At 41.3% G+C, this 17,785-nt stretch overlaps 1 protein-coding gene across 7 annotated transcripts in view; it reads right to left on the bottom strand.

Moving 5' to 3' along the window:
- Window positions 1-17,785, bottom strand: part of LOC122562260 (platelet endothelial cell adhesion molecule-like) — an 86,190-nt gene that overhangs the window by 31,560 nt on the left and 36,845 nt on the right. For 5 of the 7 annotated variants that reach the window (XM_043715026.1, XM_043715025.1, XM_043715024.1 and 2 more), the window contains exon 7: window positions 15,816-16,103. The exons of the other annotated variants lie outside the window; for them this stretch is intronic. In XM_043715026.1, the coding sequence (XP_043570961.1) occupies window positions 15,816-16,103 (288 nt within the window). The remainder of the gene's footprint in view (window positions 1-15,815; window positions 16,104-17,785) is intronic. 7 annotated transcript variants of the gene reach the window in all.

The following is a 17,785-nucleotide window of genomic DNA, read 5'->3' as shown; positions in this document are numbered from 1 at the left end:
GAGGATTGAGCTCAGTCGGAGTGGGAGAGGGAGAGGAGCGGATTGAGCTCAGTCGGAGAGGGAGAGGGAGAGGGAAGAGAATTGAGCTCAGTTGGAGTGGGAGAGGGAGATGGAGAGGATTGAGCTCAGTCAGAGTGGGAGAGGGAGAGGGAGAGGGAGGAGAATTGAGCTCAGTCAGAGATGGAGAGGGAGAGGGAGTGGGAGAGGAGTGGATCGAGTTCAGTCAGAATTGCAGTAGGAAAGGTGTGGATCAAACTCAGTCAGAGGATTGAACCTGAATCCTAAGGTGAGGCTCCTAAGGGTCAAAAAGTAACACAGGGCAAGAGGATTGGTTGTTTGGAAACCAGCTTTAGAAACTGAGTGAGTAGTACCGGGAGGGAGACACAGTATTGTTTGTAGTTTATAAAGAACTGAGAGGGGGAGAGAGAGAAATCTGCTTTGGTGACTAATGGACAAGGTTGAGTAATTGGTTCCTAGTTTATTGTCTGTAGCAATAAGGTTCACAATGGCAGGTGACCTCAGCTTTGTGAAATGCTCCTACTGTGATATGTCGGAAACCAGGGACGCTTCCCATGTCCATAGTGACTACATATGTGTGTCTGGTGTGTCTGGTTGCAATTGCTGATTGACTTCATGGAGCAACTGGAGCTGCGGGTGGACTCACTATGGGGACATTGTGGTTAGGATGTTTAGCAAATTGGTCACACAATTAATAAGGGCAACATAAATGGAAAAGCATGGTGTGGGGGGGGGGGGGGGGGGGCGGTTGGGAGGTGTATCCACCAGAAAGGTTAGGAAGTGTGGGCAGGTAGGATGAGAGCCCCCTATAGTCATTTTCCTCTCAAACAGAGATACTGTGTTGGATACTGGTGGGGTGGATTCTCAACAATCAGATTTATGGCACAGCAGAGGAAGAAAAAAACTGGAAAAGCTTTAGTGATGGGGGGCTCAACTGTAAGGGAAGCCAAGAGATGGTTCTATGGTAACAAATGAGATTGTTGAATGCTATGTTGCCTCCCTAGTGCCAGGACTGGAGATGGCTCAGAGTGGCTACAGGGCATTCTGAAGGGGGGAGCGCGAAGAAAAGAATTAGGTCCTGCAGCAGAATTGACAGAGTTAGTTAGTTGATTTAAAAAGTTATAATCACCAGCTTACCTCCAGGGTCATACACTACCTCGTATACGAATAGGAAGAGAAGACAGAAGAAGACGTGGCTAAAGAGATAGTGTAGGAGGAAAAGCTTTAGATTTTTGGATCACTGGGACAGCCTCTGGGGAAGGTGGGATCTGTAAAGCTGCTATGGCTGCAACTGAACCAGAATGGGTTCAATATCCTTGCTTGGGAGGTCTTAAACTGATCTCAAGTAGAAGGGGCACAGAATAGATGTAAGTTCGGGAGCAAGGTCCAGTCAGATGTAGGAGGAATGCTAGGACAGTCCAGTATAGGAGAGCACATGGGAGGTCTAGAAAGCTAAATTATATCTATCTAATGCAAGGAGCTTGACTGATAAAGTGATGAACTTAGAGTATTGATCAACGCATGGGAATGTGACATTGTTGTAATCACTGAGACATGGTTGAAGGAAGCACAGGAATGGGAACTCAACATTCCAGGGTATACAAGTTTCAGGTGCAATGGGAGAGGAAGTTATGAGGTGGAGGCATTTCATTATTGATAAAAGAAACCATCACTGCAATAATAAGAGGATGTTCTAGAAGGTCTTCAAATTAGACTATCTGGGTAGAAATGGGCGATTTTGCTGCTGGGATTGTACTACAGGTCTCCCAATAGTCGGGGGAAGATAGAGAAGCAGATACACATGTAAATCACAGAAAAGTTTAGTTGAAGGAGACTTCAGCTTTGCTAACATTAACTGTGATCACTTTAGTGTGGAAGTGTAGAAGGGGTGGAATTTTCAAATTGCATCCAGGAGAGAGCTCCTCGGATGCTGCCTGAACTGCTGTGCTCTTCCAGCACCACTAATCCAAACAAATGGGGCAAGGCTAAACCTAATCCTAGGCAATGAAGCTGGTCAGGTGGTTGAAGTTTCGGTGGGTGAGAATTTTATGGATAGTGATGATGATAACTCTGTAAGTTTCAAAGTTATCATGGAAAGGGATAAACATAGTGCAGACGTTAAGTGTCTAAACTGGGGGAAGGCTGATTTCAATATCATTAGACAGAATCTGGCAAACAGACTGGGAGCAGCCATTTGTAGTTAAGTCTACATTTGGGAAGTGAGTGTCTTTTAAAAGTAGTTTGAGAGAGTTCAGGGCCTGTGTGTTCTTCTTAAGAGCAAGGGTAATAAGTCCAGGGTACCCTGGATGTCAAGGGATTTTGAGAGTTTGATAAAGAAAAAGAAGGAAGCATATGTCAAGTGCGGGAGATTAAAAACAGGGAAAGCCTTTCAAAAGTACAGTGTGTAGGAGGTTGCTTAACAAGGAATTAGGAGGGCAGAGAAAGGCCAGGAAATATCATTGTCTGATAGGTTCAAGGAAAACTCCAAAGCCTTTGATAAGTATGTTAAGATTAAGAGGATTACCAGAGAAAAAGTGGGACCTATAGAGACCAAAAAGGCAACCTGTGTGTGGAGACAGTGAACATTGATGAGGTCTTAAATGAAACTTTCTCATCTGTATTCACGGAGAGAAAGGCATTGATTGTATCCAAGGATCTGAGTTGGGATGGTGAGATTCTAGATCACATTAAGATTAATAAGGAAGATATATTAGATGCTTTAGCTGGCATACAAGTGTATAAATCCCCAAGGTCTGATGAAATGTATCCTACACTGCTATGGGAGGCAAGGGATGAGGTTGTTGGATCCCTGACAGATATATTCAATACTTCACTGCCCACAGATGAAGCACCAGATGACTGAAGGATAGTTAATGTTTTTCCTTTGTTCAAGAAGGGCAGCAAGGATAGGTCACGTAAGTATAGAGCAGTTCGTCTGATGTCAGTGGAAAAATTTCTGAAGGAGGAGATTAATCAATATTAGTAAAGCCATTGATTGAACAGGGATATTCAGCATGGATTTGTCAGAGTAGATCCTATCTGACATAGTTTATTACGTTTTTTGAAAAGGTAATTAAATATATTAATGACGTTAGTGCAGTCATGAACGTTAGGGACTTCAATGGGAACCAAGGCATATTGGCAAACTGGATCTAAAATTGACTTACAAATAGGAGGGAAAGAGTGGTGTAGGATTTCTTTTTGTAATTGGAAGCCTGTGACCAGTGGTATACAACAGGGATCAATGCTGGGACCTTTGCTGTTTGCTATATACATTAACAACTTGGATGTGAATATAGAAGGTATAATCCACAAGTGTGCAGATGGCATGAAAATTGGTGGTGGTATTAATGAGGAAAATGGTCTCAGGCTACAGGTTGATATAAATTAGCTGATAAACTGGGCATAGCAATGGCAGTAATCCTAGTAAGTGTGAGGAGATGTGTTTTGGGAGGTTTGATACGGAACAGATATGCACAATATATGCTAGGTCATTAGGAAGTACTGAGGAACACAGAGACCTTGGTGTACATGTACATCGATTCCTGAAGATGTCAGCACAGGTTGATAGCATGGTGAAGAAGGCATATAGGATGCTTGCCTTCATTACCCAGCCATATAATATAGGAGCAAGAAAGTCTTGTTACAACTTTATAAAACATTGGTTAGGCCACAGATGGAATCCCATATACATTTCTGGTTGCCACACTATTGGAAAAACATGATTTTACTGGGGAGGGTGCACAGGAGATGTTGTTAGAAGAGGATTTGTTAGGAGGAGACACTGGATAGGCTATGTTTTTTTTCCCTAAAGCAGAGGATATTGAGGGGGGAATCTGACTGTGGTATACAAAATTATGAGAGGCAGAAACAGATCATGAGAATTTCTTCTCCATGGCAGAAGGTGTCTAAGAGCAGAGGTCATAAGTTTATAATGATGAAGAAGTAGTTTAGAGGAGATCTGAAGAAACAATTTTTCACCCAGGAGGTGATAGACATAAACAGAATGCTGCCTGAGGGAATGAAGAGGCATGTGCTCTCACAACATTTTAAAAGCATCTGGATGAGCACTTAAAATGCCGGGGCATTGTAGGCAATGGACCAAGCGCAGGTAAACGGGAGTGTAGTTTAATATTTGTTGGTCAGCATATTCATGGTGGGCAGAAGGGCCTATTTCTATGCTGTATGGCTCTAAAAGATAGCTAATCTAAATCCTCAGATTTCATTCATAACCTGTTTACAACATTTCTCAGGACGATCTCTGCACTTAAAGATTCTAAAACATTGAGAGGTATAAGGAGAGAGATCGCCCCGAAACTGTCAAATGCTGCTAAAAGAAGAAATACAAAATTAGCAGATAAGGTTGGACATTGATATTCTATTCTTGGAAGCTACCATCTGTAACATTTTGATTGAAAATCTGCCAATGTCTGCACCATCACACAATGCTAAAATTACATCTATCTTTATGAAAGCTTGAACTCTTGGTTCATTAACTGAGTTGGTTCCCCTTATGCAATACATTTCCACTGCTCAAGACCTTTGCTTACTTGTACTCTACGTCTCACTCATTACAATCCCCTCTGATTACTATCTAAATTTCCCTATCTATGTTTCTGTAAGCTGATGATTAAAGGGGACTAGAATGAGTTATGGTTATGACATGAAGTCATTGCAGATCCACAGGCTAAATTTTTGTCACTTGTCATACATTGGGCAAGAAATAGGTGTTTGGAGAACCTGGAAAAAATGACAATGGGACTCATAAGCAGATCTGGGAGACGACTGCCTCTTCAAGGACTTCCACTCCAGTTAGGGATAGCAGGTGGGCTCCTGAGCTTAAAGATCCAATAGGAAGTCATCTGGTGCTAAACAATCAGCCCCATTATCAGATTGTGGATGGCGGTGAGCATGGGGGGCCATGCCGCTCAGTTGATATAGGAGCCAAAAGAATTAGAGCCATCTGACATGAGGGAATGCTTCCTTACTATAAGTTGCAGCCGATTACTAGCATGGAGCCTTGTACATGAATTGGAGCATCTAACATCTAGCTGGGACGTCATTACCTATTTGCGGATGACTTACTGGCTTGATGAGCATTCCATTTGACAGTTGGAAATCCTAGTTGGCATTGGGAGACTGCCCATTGGCTTCCCAATCTGTCAAATAATCCAGGTGAGACCACATCTGGATTACTGTATATTGATCACTAAAGTTAAGAAAAGATATAATGTATTGGAAGCAGTGCAGAGAAGGTTTACTAAACTAATATGTGGAATAGACAGGTTCTCTTATCAGGAAAGGTTGGACAGGTGAGGCGTGTATCTGTTAGAGTCTAGGTGAGTAAAATGTCACTTGATTGAAACATTAGATCTTGAGGGTTCTGATCCCTTTGAGGAATAGTTGCAATGAACAATCACACTGTACAGGTCAAAGACATCTTCTGATCTCACAGAATTATCATTGTGAATCTCACGCACTGACCATGTCAACCAAAATTCCTGGGCACAAGTAATCTTGACCATGTCATTGTACAGTACAAATTAATCCTAGTAATGGCTGTGAAGCAGAAATTATGTCAGGTGAGCTATAAATTTTCAAATAACCTCTACAATTTACAGGCAATTGAAGGTCTTATCGCCTGCATGATGTTCAGGTGCTGTTCGCCTTACACTTTGAACTATAAAATGTGCACAGTGCTGCCTTTTATTGGTAATGTGGAGGCTGGCAATAGAAATTCTTATTCTTCCTACGACGCTTACAATCTCCTACTGCATATGTGCCAAATGGCTTGTGTAGCATACAACTGAATCAGGTCTACGATGTAAAAAGTACATATAGAGGCATCCCATTGACTTCCTTGTTGGAAGCCTCACTGACTCAATGTTTGGAGATGGATGTTGATATGTCATTTATAGATGCTGTGATCACATTATTGAAAAGTTGCTTTGTTCTTAATACTACCTGGATTAGTTCATTGGAATTGATCCATATCAATTCAGGCACACAAATTCAACTCTCAGCAGATATGGAGTGGCCTCCTAACGTAGAGTTGACAACCAAAGATGCCCTCACGATACGGTGAAAGTGGAGACCTATTGTTGTTAATCTATCATGGAATGCCATACAGATGTGAGAAGTACAAACAGGCTGTATACTCTGTATAGAGGTAGGCATCAGGACACCATGTCACAATGTTCAGTTTATACACAATACGATACTTTCATGCACAGGGGCTGAGGGGGTCATGAAGTTCCCATGCTTGTCAGGACTGGGGATTCATTACAGTACGTTACAGACAGAGGGCACTGCTTAATCCTTGGATGCTTTGCTCCAGATAACAGAGCACACAAATCTAAATGATGGGTCATAAAATTCTGTGAGAGCCACAGCATTGTGACAATTAGGAAAATGAGGCTGTTTATCAGAAGGTACATCACCTTCACCATCCTACAACACAACAGTGTCAGCTGCAGTAACCCAGGCAGAACCTCTTTGGCAACTGCTTTCAATGGATCTGCATTGCATTAAGGGCTTTTGCCTGAAACATCAATATTCCTGCTCCTTGGATGCTGCCTGACCTGCTATGCTTCTCCAGCACCACTCTAATCTTGGCTGAAGTCATCCTTCACTGAATGTAAATGCTTTGAAGGTGCAGAGGGCTGCAAACCTCCATTTTAGTTTACTGATTTATTCGTTATTCATTTTTCCTGTTTTATTAAATTCACAATTATAAACTCAAGTAAGCCTTCACAACATGTGATACTGCCTCATCCAATCACATCAAAGTTTCATACTATTATTGTCAAGAGAGGGCTACCTCAGATTACAACAGGATCTGGACCAGATGGGCCAATGGGCTGATAAGTGACAGATAGAGTTTAATTCAGATAAGTGCGAGGTGCTGCATTTTGGGAAAGCAATTCTGAGCAGGACTTATACACTTATACCCCCTAGGGAGTGTGCTGAACAAAGAGACCTTGGAGTTCAGGTTCATAGCTCCTTGAAAGTGCAGTCGCAGGTAGACAGGATAGTGAAGAAGGCGTTTGGTATGTTTTCCTTTATTGGTCAGACCATTGAGTACAGGAGTTGGGAGGTCATGTTGCAGGACTTTGGTCAGGCCACTGTTGGAATATTGCGTGCAATTCTGGTCTCCTTCCTATCGGAAAGATGTTGTGAAACTTGAAAGGGTTCAGAAAAGAAAGAGACCTGAGGGGCAACCTTTTCACGCAGAGGGTGGTACGTGTATGGAATGAGCTGCCAGAGGAAGTGGTGGAGACTGGTACAATTGCAACATTTAAGAGGCATCTGGATGGATATATGAATAGGAAGGGTTTGGAGGGATATGGGCCAGGTGCTGGCAGTTGGGACTAGATTGGGTTGGGATATCTGTTCGGCTTGGACGGGTTGGACCGAAGGGTCGGTTTCCATGCTGTACAACTCTATGACTATGACTCCATGTGTGGCACTGGAAAAGCACAGCTGGTCAGGCAGCATCCAAGGAGCACGAGAGTCAACGTTGAGCATAAGCTCTTCATCAGGAATTGCTTATGCTCAAAATGTCGATTCTCCTGCTCCTTGGATGCTGCCTGACCAGCTGTGCTCTTCCAGCATCCCACTTTTTGACTCTGACCTCCAGCATGTGCAATCCTCACCTTTTTCATGCTAATACGTGTATTATAGAAAAGTAACTGTGTTTCTGACAGGGTTAGAACATCATGTAGTGCTCATGATGGCTATCCTGCAGCTAAAATGTCAATTGCTTACACGGTAAACTTGATAATCTGTTTGCAATCAAATTTCACCTGGTGCATCATCAGGCCCTCTCCCAATTTTTATTTTAATCTTCTTTCTACTATACCTAGGTGCTGTCCCAGGTTCCACAACTGGGATGAGAATGTTTACCCTATCCCCTTTTGGTGTTGGAGTTTTGGATGGGCAAGCCTGGATTGTTTGTGGCTAGAGGGCTCAGTAATGCTGTGAGTGTAATAGCCAGAACTAGGTTCATCCTCATCAATTTTAACTTCCACCAGGGTTAGGGATTGCAGGCTGGGTGGAACAGGAGGGGCCAGGCACTTCCAAGAGGAGACTTGCGCGAGCCCTGTTTGTATTTCTACCTCAGACTGGGTATCTCCCAGCACCGGCCTGTGAGCAAGAGGCACCTGGAGTGTGGTCAAGGTCTGTTGTACCCTTATTGCCTTGATATAGGCAATGATTTCAGTGATGGAGTGCAAGTCTATGCACATATCTGTCAGACACTTGGTGTGCTCAACCTGGCTCTTTCATGGAGAGTCAGACACGTGCATCTGCCAGAACCAGCACAGTTCAGATGACATTGGTAGACCTCTCCATCCTTCAGTCCAGTTTCCAGAGTGTCTCTGATAAGCTTCTTGCTGATTCTGTATCAGCTTGTGCATTTTGGCAAAGATATTAATGGCCGACTCAACAGGATATTCTGTCTGCGGCTGAGTAGGCACTTGGTCTGCGGCAGTCCACTGAGTACTAGGGACCTCAGACATTTCTTCCACAGCCAGCACAGAGAAGATACCCTTGCAGAACACAGAAGGACTGTGGCAATTCAGTGTGGCACAGTCTGGTGCTATGGTCTCTGAGACCACCTGTTGGATAGTTGTCTTCTTCACAACCCCATCCACCAGGACCCTGTCTGCAAATCAGAGTGCCAACGTGCCCTTATCAGGAATTTCTGGGGCAATTCCTAGCTGGCAGTATTTGAACTTACACAGCTAGGATTTAAACATAGTGCTAGCAGTGAGAAAACAGGAATGTCCTGGCAGAAACAAGCACTGGTGAGCATGAGAACAGCATTGAAATTAGTGTTTGGGTAACCTGGTAAAAAAGGACAACGGGACCCATTAATAGTGGAGGAAATTTTCAAGTAGATGGCATACAACCAATTATTCAATGGCATTACTTGACTTTTGTCGAGTGTACCCAAATGAGATATGAATTATTGCTAATCCCAGCGAGCAGATTTCACACAACAATTTAATGGTGAAACTGTTCATCGCATTTATTGCTTGTGGTCCTTCCAGTCCAAGTTGATTTTTAATATAAATTATTGAAAATATTCCTTCTCAAGCCACATACTACCCTGACTTAGAAATATATTGCCATTCCTTCATTTTTGTTGGATTTGGACCTTCCTTTCTAACAGCTTATCTCCAGTCTAAGAACAGCAGCAGTTCTAGAAGGCAGCTCATCACAGCCTCTCTGGGGCAATTAGGGACAGACAAAAAATATTGATATAACCCAATGACACCCACATCTCCATGATCAAATTGAAAAAAAACAACGAACACTCAGAACTCCCGAATTACAGTGTGACAGATGACATTAAAGAATGGAATGGCCATTTTTAAATTTGGATATTGTTTGACTAATGTGACAAAAACGGACATAAGACGTACCCACCCAACATTTTAAGAATACGCTCTGCTAATCAATCTCTCTGCTTCTACACAGGGGGATTCATAATCAAGGGGAGTCTTCAACTTAAATGGCAATAAAGTGAGCTGAGAATAACTGAACTGTAAATTTCAGCTATAAATCTGTCAGGATTTGGATATACATGATATCCAAAATTTATGATATTTATCTTTTTTCATTTTAATATCAGCAACTCTATCTTTGTGTTAATGGCCTAATTTTACTACAATCTATGCTACCCTGTATACTGTAATGATTACGGCAACAACCAGTGATGGTGATGCATTTCACATTGCCGTCATACCTAAATATTCTTGGAATAGCTGCAGACTAATTTGTTAATACTGCTATGATTCTTCTTTCCAACCAAAGTAAATGAAATTTGAAATTAGTAATAACCATCTCTTCCTAGCTACTGTACACTGGACTTGCTACTGTACAAATGCTTGTTTCTATTAGTCAGATGTGTATTACTGGTACTGGTCTCCAATTGTCTCTCCAGTCTCTGTGGCTTCTCCTCCTATTGACCTTTGTATCCTAATTGTTTTTTGGACATCAGAGACTTCAAATAATTGTTTTTCACCCAATGATCTCTCTGAACTTCTGCTTTTACTCCAATGATCACTGAACTGTTGACAATGCATTTTATTTTTACTTTACACAAGTTCTTAAATTCCATTTCCTCTGAAGTACTTTATAGCTGACTGAGTGATTAAGCAATTTGATTAAGGCACAATTAAAGAAATGGCTCTATATAAAGGTGCTTTGGTTCCTTCAGCTGATTAGATCTGAGAATGTGTACAATAATCTGAGAATTCAACAGCACAGAAATACACTTTTGAAATCAAGGCAAGTCCTAAACTACTCTTAAGATTATCCCCTTCCAGAATATTCTTCCTTTTCCAGCTCAAAGATTCCAAGGCTAGAAACCATCAAATAATGCAAAATAATGATTTTCTTTTAGTACAAACAACAAACTAAATCAGGGCACCTGGCCATTAACACTTCAATTTAATGCTATTTTCTGTTCAAATGTAAATGATGTATTGTACCGATTTCCCATTTGCAGTTAACCACTTTACAAAAGTGTTTTACTTGTTATCGCGACATTATCGGGGAAAACGATTGAGATTGTAACCATTAAGTGGCCAGCTCCAATACAATTCATGTGTTGAGATCTAAAATGTACAAGGTACAGCCTGAAATTGAAGAGGTTACTGTGGTGTGCACATAGGAAGCCACCAAAGATCAGCAATAGATTCCCAAATATGTAACCCATGTTCCAAGAATGCACAGCCCAGTTCCCTAACAAGAAGGAAATCTGGCAAGAGTGAGCTAGAATGGTTGAAAGTTAGGGTCAGGTCTGTTCACAATAGATTCTGGTTTAATGTCGAAGCCACAGAGATTTAATATTGTGGGCAGAGATTCTAATAATTACCAAGCCTTCTGGGTGTAAATATAAGTGGGATAGAGCTGTGAATTTCTGCACCACACCCCTCAGATTTCTAAGCAAAAGGTTGATGTTAGTACCAGGTGAGACTAATCAATGCTATATGGAACCAGGGGCCAACTTCTCTGGCTGGAACATCAGGCCTGGATCCCTCAAATTTCTTTTGCATCTGTTTCCTGGGCCACTCCAAGAAAGGTGTTTGGTCACAAGAAACAAAAGGCAGCACAGTGGTTAGCACTGCTGCCTCACAGCGCCAGAGACCCGGGTTCAATTCCCGCCTCAGGCGACTGACTGTGTGGAGTTTGCACGTTCTCCCCGTGTCTGCGTGGGTTTCCTCCGGGTGCTACCGGTTTCCTCCCACAGTCCAAAGATGTGCAGGGTCAGGTGATTTGGCCATACTAAATTGCCCGTAGTGTTAGATAAGGGGTAAATGTAGAGGTATGGGTGGGTTTCGCTTCGGCGGGTCGGTGTGGACTTGTTGGGCCGAAGGGCCTGTTTCCACACTGTAATCTAATATAATCTAATCTAATAATCTAATCAAAAGTATAATTTTATAGGCAGATGATGGTGGGCTCCTGCATGGTAGAAATCCCACCAGAAGTTATTTGTGTATGGACATGGTGGGGTTTGGGAGGCAGGTAGAATGGTCATCTTGTCTGGTCAGATTACCACTCGTGTGAAGATTGTCATAGTTGGTTTCCCTGAGTAGTACATTCCAAAATAAAAAAAGTACCTTTGATAGCACTGCCCTCAGTTCACAATGTTGAAGTACCTGCAGGAGACTGGAGGAGCAAGCTAAGGGAAGGAGGTAGTGGTTACACCTTCTCCTGGATAGGAAAGTCAGAGGAACAATCAGGATGCATGGAATTGGATTTGATTTGAAGAACAAAACCATCAACTGACTCTAAGCTCCCTGCTGGCATCAATGATTGTCTCATGTCCTTCCATCTACAACTTGCTAAGCACTAGCCGGCGATGGTCATGAGTGCCTCTGCTCCAACCTTTGATGCCAGTGATGACTCCAAAGGCGGCTTTAACTCCATCCTGGTCACCACAGTCACCGACAAAAATCATCATCCTTGGGGACTGCAGTGCCAGGCTTGGAAAGGACTCCCAGCTCTAGAAAGGAATCATCCAAAAAGGAAGGAGTTGACAATTGCAGTCCAGCATGAGCCTCCTCAATAAATGTACAGAACACCTGCTGGTCACCCCAACAAAAAGACAAGTTCAAGACTTCTTGGAGGTCTGGTAGCCCTGTATGAAAGATCAATTGTTTCTCAGTTAGAAGTGGGTGGTGCTGAAGTATATAAAGAGATGCAGACCACCATTCCTGGTGACTATGCACAGATGGAGGATATATGTAGGGCCAAAAGCATTGGCCATGTGGGGGGAGAGGTGAATGTAGCCTCCATCTCTAAAGGCTTCCCAGATGGCCTGTTGACTGGAGAATCCACAGAGCATGGAACCCTGAAGGGTATCATTTTCTCACCACAACCAATTGAGCAACCATTCCTGCCATCAACCATAACTTTCCCCATTCACAATACAATGTTTTCCAGTTTTCAGTTCTAGGAGTTTTGTCTCAGTTTCACAAACTATACTCTGGTATATACAAGGGGCTGCGCACTTATAAATTTAAGATTTGAACTTACATTAACGACTTCTGGAAAGGCTTATGTATGGTGTCTGAATTGGAACTAAGTTACCATCACTGTTCTGCCCTAATTTTTACTGCTAACAGGTTGTCACAGAAAACATGCTACAATCTATTTCAATTCAAAAGAGGTTCTGTTGACTGTAAAATAATTAAGCCTTGGTGGTCAATGAAACTATCAGTCACTATTGCTGTGTGAATGATTTAACAACTGATTTCAATTCCACATGGCAAACACTCAGGCTTCTTCTTTGGCAGTCCCTCAGGCTCAATGATTACTTGCTTCCAGTCTGATGAGGAATGGGTTCTGCAGTAGGTGAATAGGTAAAAACAATGACTGCAGATGCTGGAAACCAGATTCTGGATTAGTGGTGCTGGAAGAGCACAGCAGTTCAGGCAGATTTCGAAGCTCCTTGGATGCTGCCTGAACTGCTGTGCTCTTCCAGCACCGCTAATCCAGTAGCTGAATAGTTCAATCCTGGCGTCAAAGATTCTGCCTCTGGTGTGGAAGGTGGTGTTTGATGAAGTAAGTGAATGGAATGCTCTGGATTCTGAACACACTCTCTACTACTTGCACTGGCCTCCATATGCTCTACTTCATTACACTTGGTATGTTCGTTGCTATGTTTGTACATTCAAGGGAAACCCCATACATCAATGGGGATGTTGCATTTGTTTATGGGGTTTTCAGGGTGTCCTCTGCCCTCTTAGTCATTGCTTCAAGCTTCACAATGGTAAGCAGAGTACTTGTTTACAGAGTATTGTGTCAGACATGCAGATAATGTGGCCTGCCATCACAAATGGTTGTTCATGACCAATGCCTTTGAACTAGAAATTTTGGTCTGGGAAAATACGCTATCATTGATACACTGATCCAGCCAATGGATTTGCAAGACTTTGTGACAGCAGTTTACTGGTAACTCTCCAAGGATTGGGGGTCTGCTGCACATCATCCATATTTCTGAAGCATCCAGGAGAGTTGTGACCATGGCTGCTCTACAGACGATGAACTTGATGCTTGTTTTGAGGTCTCGGACTTGAAACACTCTGTCCCTCATGTGTCCAAAACAACCTCAATGGCACAGAGTGGATATTAGATTTCATAGTTAACATCTGCTCGTACTGAGAGGAGGCTCCTAAGATATGGCAAACAGTTCATGTCGTCCAGTGACTCGTTGTGGAATTTGAAGGTCAGGGTTTTGGTGGGGGGGCGGGTAATGGCAGTGTTACATTAGTCTGAGTTAGTGGTGCTGGAAGAGCACAGCAGTTCAGGCAGCATCCGAGGAGCAGTAAAATCGACGTTTCGGGCAAAAGCCCTTCATCAGGGCTTTTGCCCGAAACGTCGATCTTACTGCTCCTCGGATGCTGCCTGAATTGCTGTGCTCTTCCAGTACCACTAATCCAGAATCTGGTTTCCAGCATCTGCAGTCATTGTTTTTACATTAGTCTGAGGCCCATTCTCACATGCCTTGGTGAATGCATTGACGATGGTTTGTAGCTCAGCCTTTGAGTTTGTGCATATGCAGGTGTCATCTGCATACTGCAGCTCAATGACAGGAATTTGGTGGTCATAGTTCTGCCCTGGAGCTGCTATCCATTCAAGTATTAAATACCACAACTTGCATTTTTGTCCTGTAAGCTACTTTTAAGCAGGTGTTGATTAGAATTGAATGAATTATTGCTAAGCATAGATGGCATATCTGAGTCTGCAGCAATTACTTTATGTTCCTGAATTTCTGGCTCAAATATTTGTAATAGTAATCATTTTAACAGTAGTACTATTATTAATATAACTAACTGAAGATTTTTAAAACATGTAAATTGGTGATGAAATTGAGGGGCTTTATGAAATTCATTGTGCAGTCTCAAATTAGTGACCAGATCCTCAAAATAGCATTGTGGCAGTATGTAGTGTGTTTGAATGGGAAACATTGTAATTGATTATGCCATTGTTAAATTTTGGTAGAAAAATGATAGCAGAAAGTTGGATTTGTGGAAAGCATGTCTCTCCTATTCAAAATGTTTACAATTGTTTACAAGTCAAACTGCTATGGGCTTCTGCATAGGGTTATCAAAATCTAGTGAAGTATTCAGATATAGTGGTAAAAGTGGAGGTTACTAAACTAGGATTCACAGGTTATTATCCAAACAACATATACAAGTTATAGCATCTTAGATTTATATAATTGATGTTATTTAACTCTAAATAATACTATTCTTAAACAGCAAAGTAGAGCTGGTTGAAGTTTAGGAGTTTTTGTGGAGTGTTGGTTAAGGTCCAGGAAGATGCAAGCAGAGGTGTATTACTGTATTACTGCTGGTGTAAAATGTACATAGGTGTTTATAATAAGTTTTACACAGACTACTTTCTGTTATAAATGTGGACATAGGAATTTATAATAAAAAATGGACATGTAGTGTTTGCTCTTGTGGGATTTATAATAGATTGCCAGAGAAAAGTCATCTCTGGAAATGATTGGAGGCATTAGTTCAAGGAGAAAATTGGGGCACACTTTGATTATACATTTTGTAAAATATTTCTTCCAGCACTTATTTTCTATTGGATTGAATGCCTTTGATTGTCTTCTAGTCAGTGACATGCCTCCTTCCAGGGAAATATTTGGATTTAACTTGGACAAAATAAAAATTTTGTGCTTTTACTCGAGATCTACAACAATTTATTGCACTTAAGACCTAGTCTTAGTATGACACCTCAACATTACCCAACTATCTAAGTCTGGAATTGAAATTTCAAGTTTGTCATTGTTGGTATTTCTTTCTTTCACTCTTTGAAAGTTTACGCAGTACATAAGATAGTTTCTTGTAATACTCTATAGAAAATATGCAAGTGTCAAAACTTTTTCTGTGTTGCCTCATTCCAATTGATGTACTGATCACCAAACATATGCCGCATCCCTTCATTGCGGAGAGATTAACAGCAACCAGCAAAAGAACTCCTTTCCCCTCGTGTTTCCAGGACTGCTAGAGTTTTTAATCACTTTGGCTGGACAGCTACTGGAACAAAAAGAGAATGTGCAAATAATTTTGACACCATAATCCATGTGATGGTAAGATGTACACTATTCTAGAATCTGTTTTAAGAACCCAGTAAACCACTTTCATGTTGCTGTTCGGACAAACAATGTATTGAGTGCATTGAGGAGGAAACAATTGATCAAAAAGAGAGGAAACCTAGTTGCAATCTCTTCTTTGCATTCTAACAGCTCTGATTGGAAAAAAACATACCTTTTATTGTAATGTTTATTCCTTTGCTGTATTTGGACAAGTTTGGAATTTCATTCTCAGCTTTGCACTTGTACTCCCCGCCATCTTTGGTTTCATTTAAGAGAACTTTAAAAGTTGCAGGCTCTCTATCAGATCTCGAGATCAAGTAGATGAGTCTTTTATTTGAGAACAATGAATAAGTTATAGGAACAGTTCCATTGGTTGACTGGCAAAGCAGGATTACCCATTCTCCTGTTTTATATACATCTTTTAAAGAATTGCATTTTATTGTAGGGTTGGATACTGGAACTGAAACAAAAGCATTGTAAGATATACTTTTAGGAGAGAAACAAATCAATACTTTCTTATAATTTAGTAGCACATTCCATTGCCACAGGGATTAAGAAGACCAGCAAACCTTTAACCACATTCAGTCAATAATTTTCTATCTATTCTAAGGATAAACTATAAGAGGCTGACTTCCCCAAAGGTTTATAGGTAAATACATTTGAGTCATAGATGAAGAAAGCTTCAGATTTGATTCTTGGAGTTTATGAAAATAGATAACCTTACTGAGATAATTTATTAAATCACCACAATATTCTTAATTGTTAAGCAGGGCAAGTATGTATTTCTAATCATAAGGAAAGTCATTGGTGATAGATAGAGAATAGGCTCACATGATATTTCAAAGGCTCTAATAGGCTGCGGTTACTCTTTGTTTTCATTAACATAATGAAGAGTCACCATTCTCCAGAAGATTTTTATTTGGAAAATCATGCAGTCTGTGCCCAAACCTCTAGTTTAGGTTCTAGATTAGAGTGGTGCTGGAGAAGCACAGCAGGTCAGGCAGCATCGGAGGAGCAGGAAAATCGGCGTTTTGGGCAAAAGCCCTTCCTGAAATGTCGATTTTCTTGCTCCTTGGATGCTGCCTGACCTGCTGTGCTTTTCTAGCACCACTCTAATCTAGACTCTGATTTCCAGCATCTGCAGTCCTCACTTTTGCCTTTAGTTTAAAGTTAAAAATCATACAACATCAGGTTATAGTCCAACAGGTTTAATTGGAAGCACACTAGCTTTTGGAGCGACGCTCCTTCATCAGGTGATCAGATGAAGGAGCGTCGCTCCGAAAGCTAGTGTGCTTCCAATTAAACCTATTGGACTATAACCTGATGTTGTGTGATTTTTAACTTTGTACACCCCCGTCCAACACCGGCATCTCCAAATCATGCCTTTAGTTTAGGTTGACTATCCTGATACTGAAGTTAGAATATTGTGCTTAATATATTCATCTTTTTTTCTTTTGATATCTAATCAAATGCATATATGATTCCTTTGCAGCCTCAAAATGTTCCAAGTCAGTGTGTAGTCAATGAACTTTGTCATTTTTGTACTATGGTAGAAATATGATTGGCTTTTAACTGCCCTCTGAAATGGCTGAGTATGTCACTCGGTTCAAGGGAAATGAACGATGGGCAACGAATGCTGGCCCCAATAGTATCTACATCCCCTCAAAAAGTACAAAAAAGTACTCACACAAACAGCAAATGAGACAAATAAATGGACGACTGTTTTGATGCTGATTATAGGATTAATATCAGACAGAATAATTCCCCTGCCCTCCTTCTATAATTAACTAGGATCTGTTTTTAAAATCCACCTGGGAACACAGTTGAGGTATTTTATCATTTAATTTGAAAGTTTGCACCTCAAGACTCCACTGTGCAGCATTTCTTCTGTGCTACACTAAATATGTCAGCCTAAATTACATCTCTGGAGTGGTGTCAGAACACTCAATGTTCTGACCGAAAGGAAACAGTGCCAAGGCAGACTTGTAACACATGTTGACCAATGATTCAAATAGATCTGTTATTTTAGTACATTAACTGGGGGAAAGAAAGGGATAATTTTCCAATTTGAAGCATTTCATACTATAAATAAACATTTGGAGTATAATATTCACCTGATAACCTGATGTAGAAACTGAACAG

This window comes from Chiloscyllium plagiosum, chromosome 24 (assembly GCF_004010195.1).
Source record: "Chiloscyllium plagiosum isolate BGI_BamShark_2017 chromosome 24, ASM401019v2, whole genome shotgun sequence".
Classification (NCBI taxonomy): Eukaryota; Metazoa; Chordata; class Chondrichthyes; order Orectolobiformes; family Hemiscylliidae; genus Chiloscyllium; species Chiloscyllium plagiosum.
Note: the sequence above shows the minus strand (reverse complement) of the source record. Positions and strands in the feature narration are given on the sequence as shown.